This window comes from Rhinolophus ferrumequinum, chromosome 12 (assembly GCF_004115265.2).
Source record: "Rhinolophus ferrumequinum isolate MPI-CBG mRhiFer1 chromosome 12, mRhiFer1_v1.p, whole genome shotgun sequence".
NCBI classification, from domain to species: domain Eukaryota; kingdom Metazoa; phylum Chordata; class Mammalia; order Chiroptera; family Rhinolophidae; genus Rhinolophus; species Rhinolophus ferrumequinum.
The window spans coordinates 74,991,308-75,009,091 of record NC_046295.1 but is presented as its reverse complement, the minus strand read 5'-3'; the positions used below and the strand labels follow the sequence as shown (position 1 = coordinate 75,009,091).

The 17,784-nt window shown below is 49.5% G+C and overlaps 1 protein-coding gene across 5 annotated transcripts in view; it reads left to right on the top strand.

Annotated features, from left to right (window-relative positions):
- The window catches only part of MAPKAP1 (MAPK associated protein 1), a 219,241-nt gene extending 205,520 nt beyond the window's left edge, over positions 1-13,721 (top strand). For all 5 annotated transcript variants that reach the window (XM_033123342.1, XM_033123340.1, XM_033123341.1 and 2 more), the window contains 2 exons: positions 6,874-6,971; positions 13,187-13,721. In XM_033123342.1, coding sequence (XP_032979233.1) covers positions 6,874-6,971; positions 13,187-13,312 — 224 coding nt within the window. In that variant the 3' untranslated portion in view covers positions 13,313-13,721. The remainder of the gene's footprint in view (positions 1-6,873; positions 6,972-13,186) is intronic.
- Positions 13,722-17,784: the final 4,063 nt, after the last annotated feature.

Below are 17,784 nucleotides of genomic sequence, written 5' to 3'. Positions count from 1 at the left end.
GAAACCAAGATAAGAATGATTGCTGACTTCTCATCAGAAATAATGCAATCCAGAAGACAATGGAGTGACATCTCTAAAGTGCTAAAAGAAAATCTGTCAACCTAGAATTCTATGTTCAGTGAAAACATTCTTCAGAAATGAAGGTGAAGTAAAGGCATTTTCAGACATTCAAAAAATGAAAGAATTTGTTGCCATTAAACCTTTATTATAAGAAATGTTAAAGGCTGGAGGGGAAAAAAATACCAGACAGAAACCTAGATCTACACAAAGAAAGAAAGAGCACTCAAAATGTCACCATTAGCAACTGTATGGAATGAACTAAGAAAAAGGAAATAAGAACACTTTAGTAGGGGTTGCCAAACTCTGGCCGATAGACTCAATCCAGCCCCCCACCTGTTTTTGTAAGGCCTATGAGCTAAGAACGGTTTGAATAGGTGAATATTTGCAACTGATTTGATAATACGGAACACTAATTTTGAATTTCATTTAAGCGAAATGTCCCCCCTGCAAAAAAAAAAAGTGCATTTGATTATTAACATTTTAAATTTTGTCAAAATAATGGAATTTTTCTTTCTCTTCATAGTTATATAAGTATCTACAAAATATCTTTAGTTTTGCCTCTTGGCCTGCAAAGCCTAAAATATTTACTGTCTGGCCCTTTACAGGAAAAGTTTGCTTGTCTTACTTAGTGAAGGGAGGTAAAAGATAAAGGGAACCTGCCTTGTGCTGGGCAGGGTCCCAAGTGCTTTATGTGCACTGCTTAATTCTTGCACCAACTCCGTGAGGTAGACATTATTCCCATTTTATAAATGAGGAAACGGGGGCTCAAAGAAATTACATAACTTATCCAAAGTTATATATAAATGATAATAGAGCCACTGGCACTTAAACTTCTGTGAAGTGTTTCTTTTTTTTTTTTCCTTGTTTTTTTAAACAAACTTTCAACCATGCTTGGTTATCTGGTTTCTCTTCCTAAAGGATATTAAATGCAGAAAATTAGAAGAGGGGAGGAAGAAGGACAACTTAATAAAGACAGTGGGAAGTGAAAACTGACAAGAGTTGACCAAAAATGAAGCAAACGAAAAACTATTAAAAAGCAATCTAAGGGCTCAGAAAGCACAGCAGTGTGGCAGTATGCAACTGTTGTGTGGCAAGACATGGAGCATTTTGCAACCCTGAGGAAATCATGATATGCCATAAGCATTTCTGCTGCATATGGGAGTAGAATACTTGCATCAAGGAAAAAGCACTTGTCTAATCGTCTGAGTTGCAAGCTGAACTAGCCATTTACTTCATGGAACACCATTTCTACTTGAGAGAAATGACAAATTATGGTTATTCAAATTTTGAGTATTTAGCAGACATTTTCTCGAAAATGATCCTGTTAGTTTGAAGAAAACAAGTGACAGCATTTGATGCCAGTGATGAAATTCAAGCTTTCAGGTAATAATTAGAATTTTGGGAAACTTGTATACAGCACTGAGCTAGGCTTCTCATCGCCTAAAGACTTTTCTGATGAGATCATTGATGATGTTACAAAATCATGCAAGCATAAAAGATTCATTCAAAGTGCAAAGACAGATCGATGGATTTTAATGTAACAGAATACAGCAAGTTTATTAATGTGGTTTTAGATTCCACATTACAACTAATCTTTAAGAAGCCACCATTTATCAAGTTTGGTATGGCATCAAAGAATATTTGCAAAGAAGAGTATTAAAATACCTCCCTTTTCCAAAAACTTATCTCTGTGAGGCTGACTTTTCTTCATATGCTTCCATCAAAACAATATATCACAACAGATCAAATGCAGAAGCAGATAGGGTAATCTAGCTGTTTTCTGTTAAATCAAATATTAAAGAGATTTCAAAAATATAAAATATCACCACTCTTCTCATTAAACTTTGGGGAAATATAAAAGTTTTACCATTAAAAAATACACTGTCATGTTAACTTGCAATAGGTTTATTGTTATCTTAGTAAATTAATAAATGTTTTTAAAACTTCTAAGTTTTAATTTCTGATACAGTAAATATTGATATAATCTACATAAACAAAAGCTTTGTGGGCTCCTCAGTAATGCTTAAGAGTGTAAAAGGATTTTGAGACTAAAAAGTGTGAGAACTGCCGATCTAGAGACTCAGTCTTGTTAAGAAACTTGGACTTTATTCTGAGGACAATAGGAGTTTTACGTCGGGAGTGACATGGCCAGATGTGTGTTATAAAAGGATATTCCTGTGGGTAGATGTTTGGATCTGAAGAAGACATGCTCAAAAGTAGGAAAACCACAGAGGAGGCAATAGATGGTCAGGTTGGGGGTGAGGGCTGTGTGGACAGAGGATGGAAAGGGGTGGAAGACGAGAATGTGGAGATGATGTAGGAGGCCAGATGTCTGGAACTTGGCGTGGTGAGGAGTGAGGCCTCCAGCTGAGCTAACAGCTTTGGGTTTAAGGGGAACTGTTGACATGATTCTGTGGGCAGCCGTGCTCACCGGTTCGCTCTAAAACGAGAAAGGTCTGGGCCCGATATCTGCTTCCGGATCATCAACATATGAGTAATTAAAATCTAAGGGGTAAACCTGACAGGAGAAATGTAGAATTAGAAGAGATGAAGGTCAAGGATAGGACACTGGTGAAGACCATCGTTTAGGGGACAAATGATGAACAAGGTAAGGAAATACAGGGAACAGATTGACTGGAGAAGTCTCCTGAAGGAGCAGGTCACTGTGGCTCCGTGGGAACCCAGGGAAGAGAAGACTTCAGGGAAAAGTATCAGCTGCAGCTAAGAAGTGAATAAAAGCCGAGAAGTAGCTACTGGATCTCAGCATAGAGGTCGTAGTGACCTTAGCAGGAGTGCTTCCAATATGAGGAAGGAGGGAAATCACATTGCCATGGGGTTTTTATAATCAGATCCTTAATTATGTTCGTAGGACGGAGCCAAGAAGGAGAGAGTTTGAAAGATGCAGGCAGAAGTGGCAGTGAGTCAGACTCAGCCCCGCTCCAGAGGGAAGTCCAGGGCCTCCGCCACTCAGGGGTGGGTGCTTGGGAAGAAGCACCAGACTTTAGTTGAATTACCTTGAACTGAAGCTCTTGCAGCCAGCTGGGAACTGCTGCTTACAGTGGAGACCAGACCTGGAGGGGGTTTTCAGCCCAGAGACTAGAGAATCCCAGCCCAGCCTTTCCCTCGGGGCCTACAGAAAGGTATGGCTTCACGGAAAAGAATGTAAGAAATCCTATAAGAGCTTTCCACCATCTTGCAGGCCAGGGGGACCAGAAAAGATCAGAACCCTGGAAACCTAGTTTTTAAAAGTATCCTGGCCTTATACAAAGGAATTGAGTGAAAGTCCAAATCCTCACGGATGTTCTTCATAGCCTTATCTATAATACAACGCTGGCAGTTTGCATTTAGTCCTGCAGCACTGTGAAAGCAAGTCTGCTCAAAGATGGCCCTATTAAAAACAAAATCTTCAAAATAATGAGGATTTTATCTTCAAATACCAGTTCCATCACAACTGTAAGAATGATCACCACCACCCATTGAGACCCTGCCCTGTCCAAGCGCAATGTGAGACAGACTCCTGACCAATCTTTTTTGCCCCCGTTCAGCTCAAAACCGAATACTCTCTACCTAGGTGACTATGGCCCTGGTCTCCCTGCCTCCAGGCCCTGGGGAATCGGCGAACACCCAAAAGCACAATTTGACCACTTCACTGCCCAGCTTACAACCCACCAGTGGCTCCCTGAGCTGGTGAATCTGGCTTTCCCAGCCCTTTGGTCCTGCCCTGTGTCACCTCCTGGACACCCACTGTCCATGACCTGCCTGCTCAGCAATCCCCTGGAGCTGCCTCTTCCCCCCTCTGCATTTGCCTACTCTATGCTGACCCTGCTGCATCCTTCTCCACGCCCTACCTTTACCCAGCAGACAACCCTTCCCGCACCAGGCTAGCCACCTCTGCCCGGGTCTCCACAGCAGCTCTCTGGCACTAGCCGGTGACCCTGGCAGGACCTGAACTGAGCAAAACTGCCCTCACGGCCACCAAGCAAAACGGGTCCCTGAAGTAAGTGACCCTCTGTCTCACAGCTCCGGTATGGGGGAAGACACGGCTGCTGATGTCAACCTGCGCTTACGCACTAGAGCTCTCCCTCGAAATTCCTCCCATAGAGCAAGAGGGGCTGTCTGCGGTGGCTGTCCCAGCACTTTATCCCGATTAGTAACGGCCGTGGCTCTGTAACAGTCACAAAAGGGCTGCTTTGTTCAAATAGAAGTACTCCAGGTAACGTTCTCTGTGTTCTCACATTGTCAGTGATGTGGATGCTTTCACTGGAAAGGACAAACAGGTCAGGCTTCAGAGGGACGGTGAGGGGTGGGACTCTTCGTTCCTATCCACTTCCTGGCGGCTCTGGAATGAGCGCTGGGCACAGGCAAGGGACCTACGCAGCCCCTTGCACAGCAAAATACAGAAGGGGGTGTGGTTGTGGTTACCTGGCCCACATGCAGCCTTTCAGGAGACTTGGGATGATTTCTGTTTCTCATGTGACTCGTGCAGACGGACCGCAGGCCTCCCCTCTGAGCCCACAGTTGACACACTCCAAGGAGAGTGTCGAGGCTTCCTTCCAGAGGCTCCCAGGCCCGCACAAACGGCATAGCCCATATGCTGTGTACAGATTTGGCTCTACCTAAAGCGTGCAGGAAAGGTTTCTAATGGTGTCTCGGTTGTTCAGGCGAAACATGCTCTAGCATCTTGAGGTTTTGTTTTGTCAGTGACGAGCGGGAGCAGGTGGTGTAGACAGTCCATGAGATCACTTATCAAAGTGGTCAGTGAACCCCGAAGCTTCAGGTCTCCGAGCCTCCCTAAGACCTTCTGGTCCCTTTTAGCCCCGGGCCCTGGAGTCTGTGTCTGTCGTGGCCAGGTGTCAGCCCTGAGGCCTCCTGGAGGGGGTGTCTCTGTTTGTCCTTCACAGCGCTGTGACCTTCATAGACGGCTCTGCTTGCTCACAGCATGGCCAACAATATATCCGCATTGTTCTTCCACACAGTGATGTCACCAGGGCTCTGTTCTAAGATGGATCCTGTGAAAATGAAGGAGCACACACACGGACATAGGTACACATACATCTGTTGGTGCGAGATGCACTTTCTTATCAGAAACAAGTAATTGATATATTAACGAATGATTCGCTTCCAGCTAAGAATTCTGACATTTTAGTACCACAATTTAGAATCAGGCTAAATTTGTCAAGTGACTGAAAGTGAGGCTTTTTTCAGAAATTATTAGCTAATTTTTTCAATATAGAATTTATAGTCACAATTACTATATCATAATGATATTTCCAGGATAAAATACCAGCAGCTCAACTTTCCTGGCCACAAATGTACAACATATATCAGTTTATTTTTGGAGATCTGAAGAATTAGCTCCTGTAAATAAAGTCCCCAAGAAGATTTCTCCGGGAAAGAGGTGAACTTACAGTAATACGGGTGGTATGTTATTAATTAATAACTATGACCAGCCGCTGCTTCAATTAAAAGGACAACGGATGAGAAGGCCTATTAGAAAGGACATGTTGAATTTTAATCTTATAAGCACCGAGGTCTGCAGAGCAGGCGAAGCAAGGTTGGTTCCGAGGCTGTGTGCAGGAGGCCTGGATGTTAGGGATGTCACCAGCTCCACCTTTGGGAACATTTGCTGGGCACTGACTGTGTGCCTCTCAGAAGCAGTGCTCCTTCGGTTGCCAGTAATGGAAACCAACTTGAAACTAGATTAAAGAGGAAAAGGACTTTCTCCTTAAGGATAGGGGCCACAGGGGTCTCCCAGCACCCAGAGACGGCATGTCTGATGGGACAGGGACAGCTTCCATTGGACTGCGACAGGCTGGCACATGGGACATCTGTTTAGAGGAGGGAATCCAATGGGCATGTAAAGACCCAGGACAGGTACAGGGAATAAAGTCATGGGCAGGTGACGTGAGGTCACACAAGGAGGGTCCCTAGAAGTGTAGACTTGCCCAAGGAGATGCCCGCTGAGCTGAGTCACCCAGGATCGGCAGGTCTTTTTCCAGACAGGTCAGTGAGAGAGGACATCCCAGGCCTGAGCGGGTGGAGGTGTCAGTGCCATGGGCCGACCTGTGGCACGAGAGGGCAGTGAGTGCGATGAAGCGAGACCAGGAAGCAGTCTCAGAAATAGCAAGCTTACTCTAAATGGTGGCAGGAAATGGGTGTGAACGAATTTAGATCTAGGAGAGTTTTGTGTGTTCAGAGGATCTGACCCCCTGTGGTCAGTCTGCTTTGTGAAGTGCCAGCTTTCCACAGTAGTCTTTAGGGCACCCCCCCACCTCCCCTTCCATCCATCCTTCCAGGGTAGAAATGATCGGGGGACTTGGGAGCAGCTTCCACACGGGGTCACAAGCCCAGGACACCCCCTCCAGCAGGAGCCAGGGCCGTGGAAAGACTCGTAATAGCATCACTGTCGGCCTTTCTCCTTCCTGTTGCTCGTTTGTTTGACAGACTTTAAGAACAGTTATTTTTAGAGTAATAATTTGGAGTTAATTGGCCTTCTACTTAAAAAATACCACCTTTTCCATGTAATTATTGTGTAGAAGCATCTGTAAAGCCTTCCAAATGTAGCATTGCCCTGAACACACTCCAGAGTGGAATGGGATGTCACTAGCCATTTGATTATTTTTTTCTTTTTTACTGTCCATTTTCTCCCTGGCCTGTGATGAGAAAAATGAACCATACCGGTAAAGAGTTCCTTGCCACACAGCCTCCACTTGGCTCTCACTTGAACTGGAAGGATAAAAGGAGAATAAACAGGCCCTCCCCGTGAGTAACCCACCAGAATCCCCTCAGCACTGCCTTTTCTTCTCTCGCCAGGTCACGCAATATTTAAGCTCACGTATCTAAGCAATCACGACTATAAACACCTCTACTTTGAATCTGACGCTGCTACCGTCAATGAAATCGTGCTCAAGGTGAGTGTTCCTTCTCGGCCCAGGCGTGTGCAGGGCTGCTCTCTGCTCGGCCGGTTCTCACGCCTGGCAGCAGCCCCTCCTCCTCCCAGCTGGACAAGGCTCTCGCGCCCAGTTTTGCAGAGAAGGAACCCAGCTGGTGAGCCCCCAGAGCCATACCACCGGGCATCTGCTCTACCCCCGCTTCAGCTTCCTCCCAGCCCCCCAGTACTCCTGATTCTTCCTGTATTTATTTTTCCTTTGTATGCACCATTTCTTTCCTTCCATCTATTGTCAGGCGCCTCTTGAGGCTCCTGGAACAGACTCTGAGGAAATTACTGTTACTGTTTGAAGACACCTTCGTGTACTCAAGATAATTTTAGCAACCCGTTCTAAACACACCCAGCTTTGTGCTAGAATTGTATGTTAGCATTTCTCTACGATGCTCAGAGCACTTTCGTGTGCCAGGCCAGTACATGAGCTACTGCAGTGACAGACCCAGTTCCTGCCCTCAGAGAGCTTTTCCTGTGTCAGGCGAGACAGACATAAGCATTAAAATCACAAGCAGCTTGTGAAGGGGCAGAGGCAGGAGCTGGGCTCAACGTGGCTGGGAAGCCACACCAGGCCTGTGTGGCTGGAACAGAGTGAGGTTGGAGGGGCTGGGCCCCACGGAACCTGGCAAAGCAGAGCTGGGCTGAGGAAAGCTCCCCCGGGGTCTTGTTGGTTTAGGGGGCCTGGGGTAGGCCCAACACTATGCCTTTCAGGTGCTTCCAGGCGGTACTCAGGCCACTGTGCACCACACGCTCAGTAGCCCTGGATTGGTGGTTCTCAGAGTCGTCCAAACTGAGATCCTTTCTTGAAACCTAGTCTTATGTAGATTGATCAGATAGAAAAAACAGAGCTGCTTTGGCAGAGCGGGGCTTAGAGTCAGAGGGGGCTCTGAGTTGTGTGATGCTGGCTCGTCACCTAACCTCTCAGGGCCTCAGTTTCTCTGTGTCTAAAATGGGGTCATGGCAGCTACACTGCCCCACCCCACCCCACCCCACTGCTGCTAGCACACAAAGCAAAGGAGACATGATAATCCTGCTTAGATGGTTATTCATCCTCGTTAGGAGTGGAAGTCATCAGGTAAGAAAAATAAAAGCAGCTCCGACACACTGAGGGTGCACGGTACAGGGCCTGGGTTGAACACGTTGCATACCCGGCTTCGCTGAGTCTTCACAGCTCTGTGATATAAAAAATTGTTCCCGTTTCCTAGATGAAAACTGAGGCTCCAGAAAAAAAGTCAGCCAAGACCATGATTGGCAGAACCAGAACTTGACCTCAGGTTTAGTAGGTTCCAGAATTGTACTCCTAACTACCCCCAAGAGGTGTGTGCCTTCAGGAGTTGAATGAGAGATGTCAACAAATTGGGATTGTTTTATAGAAAAGTTCTGAGGCAAAGTCCTCATGGCTACAAAAGATGTTAGAAGTAGCGTAGTAGATGAGTATGAAAAGGCTGAGGCTGCTGGGAGGACCATCTGGAGCCGAGACAGATGAGCACGGTCATTTGGATGGAAGGTGAGGGTTCATAGACCACCCTGATCAGGGCCGCCCCTCCCCCACTGGGACCAGGCTGTGGGGACAGAGTGCTTGAAACCAGCGAACTAAGAATTATTTTCCAGATCGTCACCATACAGCACAGGGAACCTGTGCAGAGTGTTCAGGGACTAGGGGAAGAAATATTCCATTACCCCGTCAGGGGCTGGGCTTTTTTTATAGCCAGCATTAAAATATTCAAGACTTGAGAAGGATTCTAGTAAAATTATAATCCTGTGTTTGACATCAAAATAATTTTCACAACAGCAGATTGATGACAGAAACACAGCTTTATGACTTCAGTATGAGACTGGAAGAGCAAGTGCAGAGAAATCATTTTACAGGACCAAATGCTCCCTCGAAGCAGATGCTTCCCTGCAAAATCCCTGAGGCCTATCGCCTCCCCTAAAATGTCTGTTTTCATAGCAAAATGTTTGTAGAAATACTGCATCATGCACGAGACTCCAGGAGAGTCACAGCGTGCCCAGGCCTGATTTACTTAGCGAGCTAACGATCGTGATCCTGATGGAAGATTAAATTTCACTTCTCCCGTCACTGATTTTTATAGCAATTTAAATACTCAGACTTGTCTGCCATTCCCACGGTGTCTCTATGAGCTTTGCACCCATACCAAGTGACTGGACCCTGCCCCTCTGTCTAGGAAGCTGGCAGAAACGGTTCCATCAGAGGCTCTTCAGGGTCAGTCTTAGACGCAAGTAACGCATGTGGTGGTTTTAGAATTCAAGAGTTTCCCATAAAATGAGTGCTTGAGACTGAAATTAAGGGCCAGAGGCTGATGTCAAAGAAACTATTATGAACAGGCAGCCCTCCATCATGTTGTTTTATCTCACCGTGTTTTTCCTGAGTGGAAACATTAATGTTTCCCATTTGTTGGACACCGACTGCATGGAAGACGTTTCATGGACATTATCTCATCCAGTCACAGTGTAGACGTTACTGTCCCCATTTTATAGATAAGGAGCTAGAGGCCCAGGGCCACAGAGCGCATAAGGGTAGAGCGTCAACTTGAACCCAGCCGTGCGGAGTCCCAGAACCAGCCCTCCCCAGCCCGAGATGTAATAGAGCTAAGCCATGTGTGGTCCGCAGGCTTGGACAGGAATCCCAGGGGAATCATTGGTCTCTTCAAATCGGGTTCTTCTCGTGATCGAGTGATGGAGGCTCAGGCTTTATTGACCATGAAAACTCCCTATATTTTTATGCCTCGAGCTGTAAAATGCATTGAAAGTGAAGCACTCTATAGTGCATAAAATGGTGCAAGTTTTAAGCCACAGCATATTAACCAGCTAATGGCAGACCAAAGGGCGTTTTTATCTTTTGATTATTACATTAATCTTCCATTAAAATTATCTATGTGATTATCACAAAGCACTGAAGATAATAAATTTAGGAAATAGTTGGCTTATTAAGGATCGTTTTTAAATGCTTTTGTCAAGTAATATGTGCCAAAAGTACACTGAAAACACTGAGTTGGCTGGGTGTGCAAACAATATAACGCAAAGATCGCTGTTACTGAGAACGAGCAAACCTCTTATTTCCATACATTGTCTGTAGCGTCCCTGAATCAGCAGCCCGGCCCTGCGGTCCTCATGATTTATTGCTCTCAGCTGGTAACTTGGCGAGGCAGTGGGCCAAGCATGTCAGGCCTTCTGTCCTCACACACCAGCCTTTAATGCCTGCTGCTGGCGACTATCAGAGCAGAAAGTTTGGAGGGGACAGTGCCGAGCCGCAGCCCCACAGGACATGTGCCACCCCACACTGCCGCCCCAGAGCAGCCTCGCTCGGGCTCTTTCTCAGAGGCAGCAGAGGCCCCTCCTGCTCCGGGCACAGGACACGTGGCCCTCAGAGTAGAATCAACAGAAGTGGCTGGTTTCTCAAGCCAAAAATACTCATGTTCCTAGTTATAACTTTTATATCTTTGAGAGTGAAGAAAAATAGTGTTTGCTCACAAAAAGCTCCAGCCAGAGGATGTGGGGGCAGTGGGAAGAGTGGTGTCTGAGGGGCCGGGGGGTGGGCGTGCCTCTGAGGAGGTGGGGCCCAGAGAACCGGAACGTGTGCTGACCAAGGGCCCGACCACCTGGTCCAAATCCTGGCCCAGACACGTAGTAGCTTGTGACCTTGGGTAAATGACATTACCATTCTGTGCCTCGATGTTCTCATCTGTACAACGGGAATAGTCATGACATCCCTCTCATAAGGCTACTGTGAAGGTTAGATGAGTTAAAAAGCATTTCTGCACTGCTGCTGCTCCCACTGCTGCCCAGCCAGGGGCTGTCTACAAGCCCTTACCTGGCTCCTCCCTGCCTCACCTTGACTGGCCCCTAAGCTTTTGCAGTTTCACGGACACCCCCTTGCTGTGTCCCACTGCTGTGCCTTAATGCATGCTGGTTCCCCCCTTGTACACCCCAAGCTCCTGTTTATGCCTCAGAACCCAGCTCTTTCATTCCCTCTGCAAGCCTTCTGTCAGGCAGGCTGTCATGCTCCCGCTCCCCACATAAGAATGCAGGACATGGTGAGGCCAAAAAGGAACACCTACAGAGCCATAGATAGGGGAGTCATACCACTATAGTCTCACTGGCGGCTGGATTGGAGACACAGGGGGCAGGAGCCACACTGTCCGCAACTTGCTGTCCACTTCTCTCTGCCAACCAACCTCACTTGCCACCTGCAATCCACCATGCTAACTGCAATCCGCGCTTGCTAGCTTAGCCACCATCTTCTTGCTAGCCCCCATTTGCTACTAGCATAGCCACGTCAGTTATATTAGTGGCCAGTGACTCACTGGTTACAGCTGACGGCCAACTAGCCACAGCTGATGGCCATTTACTATCTGAGCCAGCACCTTTCCACGTGAGGCCGAGAGCCTGGAAACTGCACTCCTGGCTCTGTCCCCACACTCCACCCCTACAGGGTCTTGCCTCACAATCTACGCGACAAGCGTCTTCTGCAAGGGGCCCTGTGCGAGGAGCCTGGAGGTGAAGTCAATATCCTCGACACAACCAGGCTCTTTGGGCACAGCCAGACTTCCTGGGCTTCTTAGGGTACCACCAGTCTCCCCACGCAGAGAGAGAGTGGCAGTGCCCTGAGAGGGCCTGGCTGTGCCCGGGGAGACTGGTGGTACCCTAAGAAACCCAGGAAGTCTGGCTGTGCCCAGAAGGACTGGTGGTGCCCTGAAAAACCCGGGCTGTGCCCAAAGAGTCTGGCTGTGTCCAGGATATTGCATTCACCTCCAGGCTCCTCGCACAGGGTCCCTCGCGGAAGACGTTTGTTGCTTAGATTGTGAGGCAAGACCCTGTAGGGGTGGAGTGTGGGGACAGAGCCAGGAGTGCAGTTTCCAGGCTCTCGGCCTCACATAGAAAGGTGCTGGCTCAGGTAGTAAATGGCCATCAACTAATTGGATGGCCATCAGCTGTGGCTAGTTGGCGGTCAGCTGTAACCAGTGAGCCATTGGCCACTAATATAACTGACGTGGCTACGCTAGCAGCGGATGGGGGCTAGCAAGAAGATGGTGGCTGAGCTAGTAAGAGCGGATTGCAGTTAGCAAGTGGGGTTGGTTGGTTGGCAGAGAAGTGGACGGCATGTTGCGGGTAGTGTGGCTCCTGCTTCCTGTGTCTCCAACCCAGCCACCATGGAGAATGTAGTGGTATGACTCCTCTCTCTGGCTCCGTGGGTGTTCTTTTTTGGCCTCACCATGTCCTGCGTTATGTGGGGAGCGGGAGCTGAGACCCCGCATGACACCCAGCATGACACCTTCCCTGCCCCACACCTCCCCGAGAGTTACCTACATTCCTTTGTGCTCCTTCTGTATCTGTTGTCGCACTTGTCATGTTGTTGGACACTCACTAGGCTGTGAGCTCCTCAGCGGACAGACCAAGTCCTACTACTTTTCCCGTCTGTCCCTTGAACCAAGCATGGGGCCAGGCTCAGCCATGGCAGGTACTGGCGACAGTGACTGTATGAGCAGCAGCCACCCTGCATGTGATGGGTCTTTAAGTGGGGATATAAAAAGACTCCAAGAGATGGAGGAAAGTGGGAGCAGCAGCGTGCGGAAAGCCAAGCCCCTGGTCTAAGCCGTAGTCGGGAAGGCAGCTGGCTGTGCACCCTTCACACGGGGCTTTGACCGTGACCTCTGGGTGATGCTGGTGAGCCCAGCTTCCCTGAGCCTCACTGCCCTTTTTATCACATGAGCCCTGGCTGGTGGGGAGCTTGTGAGCGTTAAATGAAATACCGTGGTGAGAAGTTCTGTACCTGCTGGTAAGAGGCTGAATTCAGAGCCTTGTTTTAGTTTGTGTTTCATTCCAATGATGTTCTCGAAAGTGGCGCTCAGGAAAGCTAGATGTGAGTCCACTGCACAGCCTTCTGGGAGGTGGCACGTGTTAGCAGAGAACGCAGGCTCTGGAGTCCGCCAAGCCCCACCGCTGACTGACTATACCAGCTGCTTGTCTTCTCCAAGCCTCATTTACCCATCGTAAAACATAAAATGGGCCGCAGCCCCCGCTGGCCAGGTTGTGGTGCTGACTGGGCCCCAAGCGCAGAGAGCCGCTGCCCTGGGGCACCCAACCCGGCTCAGAACCTGGGCCTTCTTCGCCCTGGGCAAGCAGAGTGTCTGGCCAGTGATTGGGCTGTGTCCTCTTGCTTTCCAGGTGAACTACATTCTGGAATCACGAGCAAGCACTGCCCGGGCTGACTATTTTGCTCAAAAACAAAGAAAACTGAACAGACGTACAAGCTTCAGCTTCCAGAAGGAGAAGAAATCAGGGCAGCAATGACGCTGGCGTCCAGCCTCACACTGTGGCCGTAGCTTCGAGCCTGCCTGCCGGGGCCAGGTGGCCCTAGCGCCTCCCTGTGTCCTGCAGTCCTGGGGGGAGGCCAGCCCCTGGCTCACGGGCACAAGGCTGGTGGGCTTAGGGGGAAAGGGCGGCACCCTCAGAACAGAGCTGGGGACATTTCCACGGGACCGAAGCCTGAGTGGCAGTGGCTGTGGTTAGCGGTGCCCGGGGCCAGACGACGTGGAGGGGAGCCCCCGCTGCGCAGCACCGTCACTGCCTGCCTCCCCCGCCGCCGTGTACATAGTTGCCCAGACATTTCCATGCAACTTGATCAAATTTCTTAAAACAAACGAAGAACAAAAATGTACATTTCTTTTTTCCTTTTAATAAACAGGTGTACTCTTTATCACAGCTGGTATGATGGACCATTCTTTGGGGCAGAGGATTGATTGTGTTATTCACTTCAAAATCTGTTCCCATATTGAACAGGCAGATTGGAAAAGCTATGGCTCGATTTCTCAGAAGCGATGTTTAGGGCTTAGTCAATAGTTTTAACTACGCCATTTGTTTAAATGAGCATATTGCTTTGAGGATAGTATCTCACTAAGGTTACGAAAGGGACGTAGTGAGGCCTGTCCGAGCTGCGCCATTTTCCCCTCAGCTCGCCCCAGCACCTCTGATTTCAGAGACTCAGGCCTGCACCTAATGCTCAGGGCACCCGGAGAAGGGGGTGCGGCTGGCCTCCAGGTCAGGGTGAGCTCCTGGCCAGAAGTGGCCTTTCCCATTTCTTAAGTAGCAAGTGTCCGTTTCAGCTCGCCATTAGCCCTGCACGTGGATTCTCCTGGAAGAGGCTGCTGTGCTGACTTTCTTCACCTCCTCACAGAGCCAGCCTGTCTCGTCTGAGCCGGCTACCAGCTGCTGCTTTTCACTCTATCAGGGAAAATAGTGAGCAGACACCAGGCAGAGGGAAACCTGCCTCCAGGGAGAGGCATGGGATGCGCGTCCATGGACACCACACCACGTGCCTCTGCGGTCCTCACCAGCCTCCAGGGTCCCTCACAAGGTGACATCCTTTCATACTGTCCCCAGCTAGGGTCAAGGACCAGATGTTTCACCGAGGACCTGCATTTCAAAGTTTTTTAAATTGGTAGACAGGAAGAGATGTGACCAAAACAGCATCTCAAAGTCAAGTGTATTTCTTTGCACAGGAGTCATTTTAATTAATTCCTCTGTCATTCTGATCTTTGTTCAGCCAACAGAAGCATCCTTTTCTAATGTCTTCCATCCCTACCCATCCCAGAAACAGAAGTATTATTTGTAGCTTGCTATCTGTATTTGAATTTTTAGCAGTTTTATAGTTAGATATCTTTGAAAAACGTAAATGACTAATTTGATCGTTAAATCCTGTGACACATTCAGTATTAAAATTATATTAAAATAAAAGTCATATACATCCCATCTTTGGTGTGTTGCTTCGAAGTCTTGAAGTCCTCAGTACATTATCCTGAAGACGGTGACTCTACAGTGAATCACTCTGGGTGGCAGATGGTATGGCACCAAACGTCGGTGAAATGCACCGGGCTCCTTAAACACTGAGCGAGACAGGATGACCCTCTCACGCGAGGGTGACATTGAAATCATCACCTCCTTCAGTTACAAAATGCACACTGTTCTCGTATGGTGAGTTATAGCTCACATGCAGTTTCCATAAATCATATGACCACTTGAAGGAATAATTTAAGGGGAACACTGTGTCACCACCACCCGGGTCAACCAAATATCAAGACTTTCTATTTTGTTTCCCCTCAGCCCTGTCTCATACCCCAGGCCTGGATTTTAAGATAAGACCATAGGCTCCTCAAGGAGAAGCTTCACAAAGTAGCAGGAGCTCAGCACCCCGTGTTAAACTGAAGTGACCCGACAGGCCCCACTGCTAATTTCCAGCAGCATCTCCTGACCTGCGTCCAGTGTGACCCCAACTCACAATCAGGACGTGGCCAAGTGTGGGGAGCCTGCCAGGCCTGGGCAGGGCCCCTGGAGCCCTGACCTCCACTGGCCACTGAGAACTAACCCCTTGGTCTGAGGGTCTGCTGTGCCAGGCCAGCTGTGTCAATAAGCATGAGCCATGTAACACCCACATCCAACCTCTGGCAAGTCCTGTCATTACCTCCATTCCAGAGGTGAGCACTTGGGGCTTGGGAGGGTCTCACTTTTCATCCGGAACACAATGTGACACCACAGCTGTGCTCTTAGCCACTGGGCTCTGCCCAGCTCCCCAGCTGGCGGCTCTGTGGCCCTGAGCCACGCACCACCTCCTTGGGGCTTCAGTTTCTTCATCTGTAAATGAAGATGCTGGATTAGGTGACCTGTCTCAGAATCACAGTGAGCCCACCCTTCCAGGGGTTTCTGTTTGCCGAAACTTGCAGGAGCTTCTGTACTTCTGAACAAGAATCCTAAGAGCCAAGCACTACTGTGAGGGCCTTTAGTCCAGCCTCCTCTCTTGGGGCAGTAAGTGCATGTTCCCTTCCAGAGTCTTTGAGCCCCTGCTTGCACACCTCGAACAACAGGGCGCTCACTGCCGTTCGGGTCAGTGCTTTTCCTTGTTGGACCATTTGGTCACTCTTGGCTGACTGCTGACGGCCTGCCAGAGCTCATTTAACGTGGCACTGCCGGCCTTTGCATGTCGGATTCCTCTTTCCACTGAGCGGCAGCTGCCCCCCGACACCGCTCCTGCCTGGGCGCCCAGGACCGATGTCCCCACTGCCCCAGAAGGCCACACTGACATCCCTCTGGGCTTCATGGGTTAAGAAGCTGAAAGATGGTCCCCACCCCTTTTGTGACCCTGAAAACCTACGAGCTGCTTCTTAGGGTTCCCTGTTGCCCAGGTCAGGGACTGCAAAACACCAGGGCCTGACGGGAGCAGAGACCCTGCTCAGACATGAAGATGCTCACAGTCTTACGAAGCCAAGAGATGGGCAAGTGACGCCCAGGACGCACCACAGTGAACGCCATGCAAACGCTGTGGGAACCAGCGTGGGCCTGGAAGGTGCCAGGCACCTTCCAGGCAGAGAGGACGGGAGGCAGGAGAGAAGAGCCCGGCCAAGGTTTGGAGGCCTGAGCTGTACGGCAGCAGCCAGCACCCAGCTGGGACCATCACGTCAGGCCCTCACCAGCCCTGTTGGAGCTTCTTCATTACCCCCACACACTGTGACCTTCCCCTCATGGAACCTCAGGACACCAGTGACGAGGTCAGGCGCCAAGGCTGGGAGGATGAGGTAGCATGGGGCTGCAGCCTCCCGGGAGAGAAGAAAGCCCCACCTGCCCCAGAAGGGAAACGCAGGGCTTTTTCCAGGACTGGGCCCAGGCACAGCATCAACAGCTTTTTTTTCCCGGCCAGACCAGGATGGCAGCTTCGGTGTGGGCTGAAGCAGGGGCCCTGAGACTGGGGACGGGAGCCAGAAGTGGGGAGAAGGAGTTTGTGCCTCTATCCGAGCCAGCCCTGCCCGCACCCTGCAGCGTGTGTGTCATGCGGGACGGCCTGCAGGGTCTCTGGTCCCGCTCCCCACATAAGAACGCAGGGTATGGCTAGGCCAAAAAGGAACACCCACGGAGCCATAGGTAGGGGAGTCACACCACTATACTCTCACTGGTGGCTGGGTTGGAGACACAGGAAACAGGAGCCACACAATTCTCAACCCTCACTGTGCCGCTTGCTCGCTCAGCCACCATCTTGCTAGCCCCTTTTTTTTGCTAGCCTAGCCATGGCAGTTATATTAGTGCTCAATGGCTCACTGGTTACAGCTGACGGCCAATTAGCCACAGCTGATGGCCATTTACTACCTGAGCCAGCACCTTTCTATGTGAGGCCGAGAGCCTGGAAACTGCTTTTTGGGGCTCTGTCCCCACAGTGTGGCATAGGTTTCTCCCACCTGACTTGCCAGTGCTGCCATGGGGTGCTCTCTTTCCAGGAGGGAGGGAGGAAAGGAAGACGAGAAGGAAAGAGGAGGGGTTTTGCCCAGCTCAAGGTCGGTGGCCTCAGCGTGCAGACCTGGGGTCAAATCCCAGTTCCCTGAGCCCTGGTCTGTGAGCTCCAGCATGTCTCACTACGATCTGGGGATAAGCAATGGGATCCACCCCACCGCTCCAGTGGGCACCAGTGGGCCGGGGGTGGGAGGGGCTCTGGTGAGCAGGCTCCATAGCCTGGGTCCAATCCCAGCTCCTCTACTTACCAGCCTAACAACCTCTAGGTAAATGGTTAACTTCTCTGTGCTACAGTGTCTTTGTCTATAAAATGTGAGGAAAATGCCCCTTCTCTGGGCTAGAATAAAGATTTAATGAGACCATATATGCACAGTGCCTGGTACATAAAACACTTGATAAACTACAGCATGATGTTGATGTCTGTCATCTCCTTTAATCCAGTTACCTGGATGCCATGTTCTCTCCCTGGGGTGCCCCCTCTGAAGGCGACC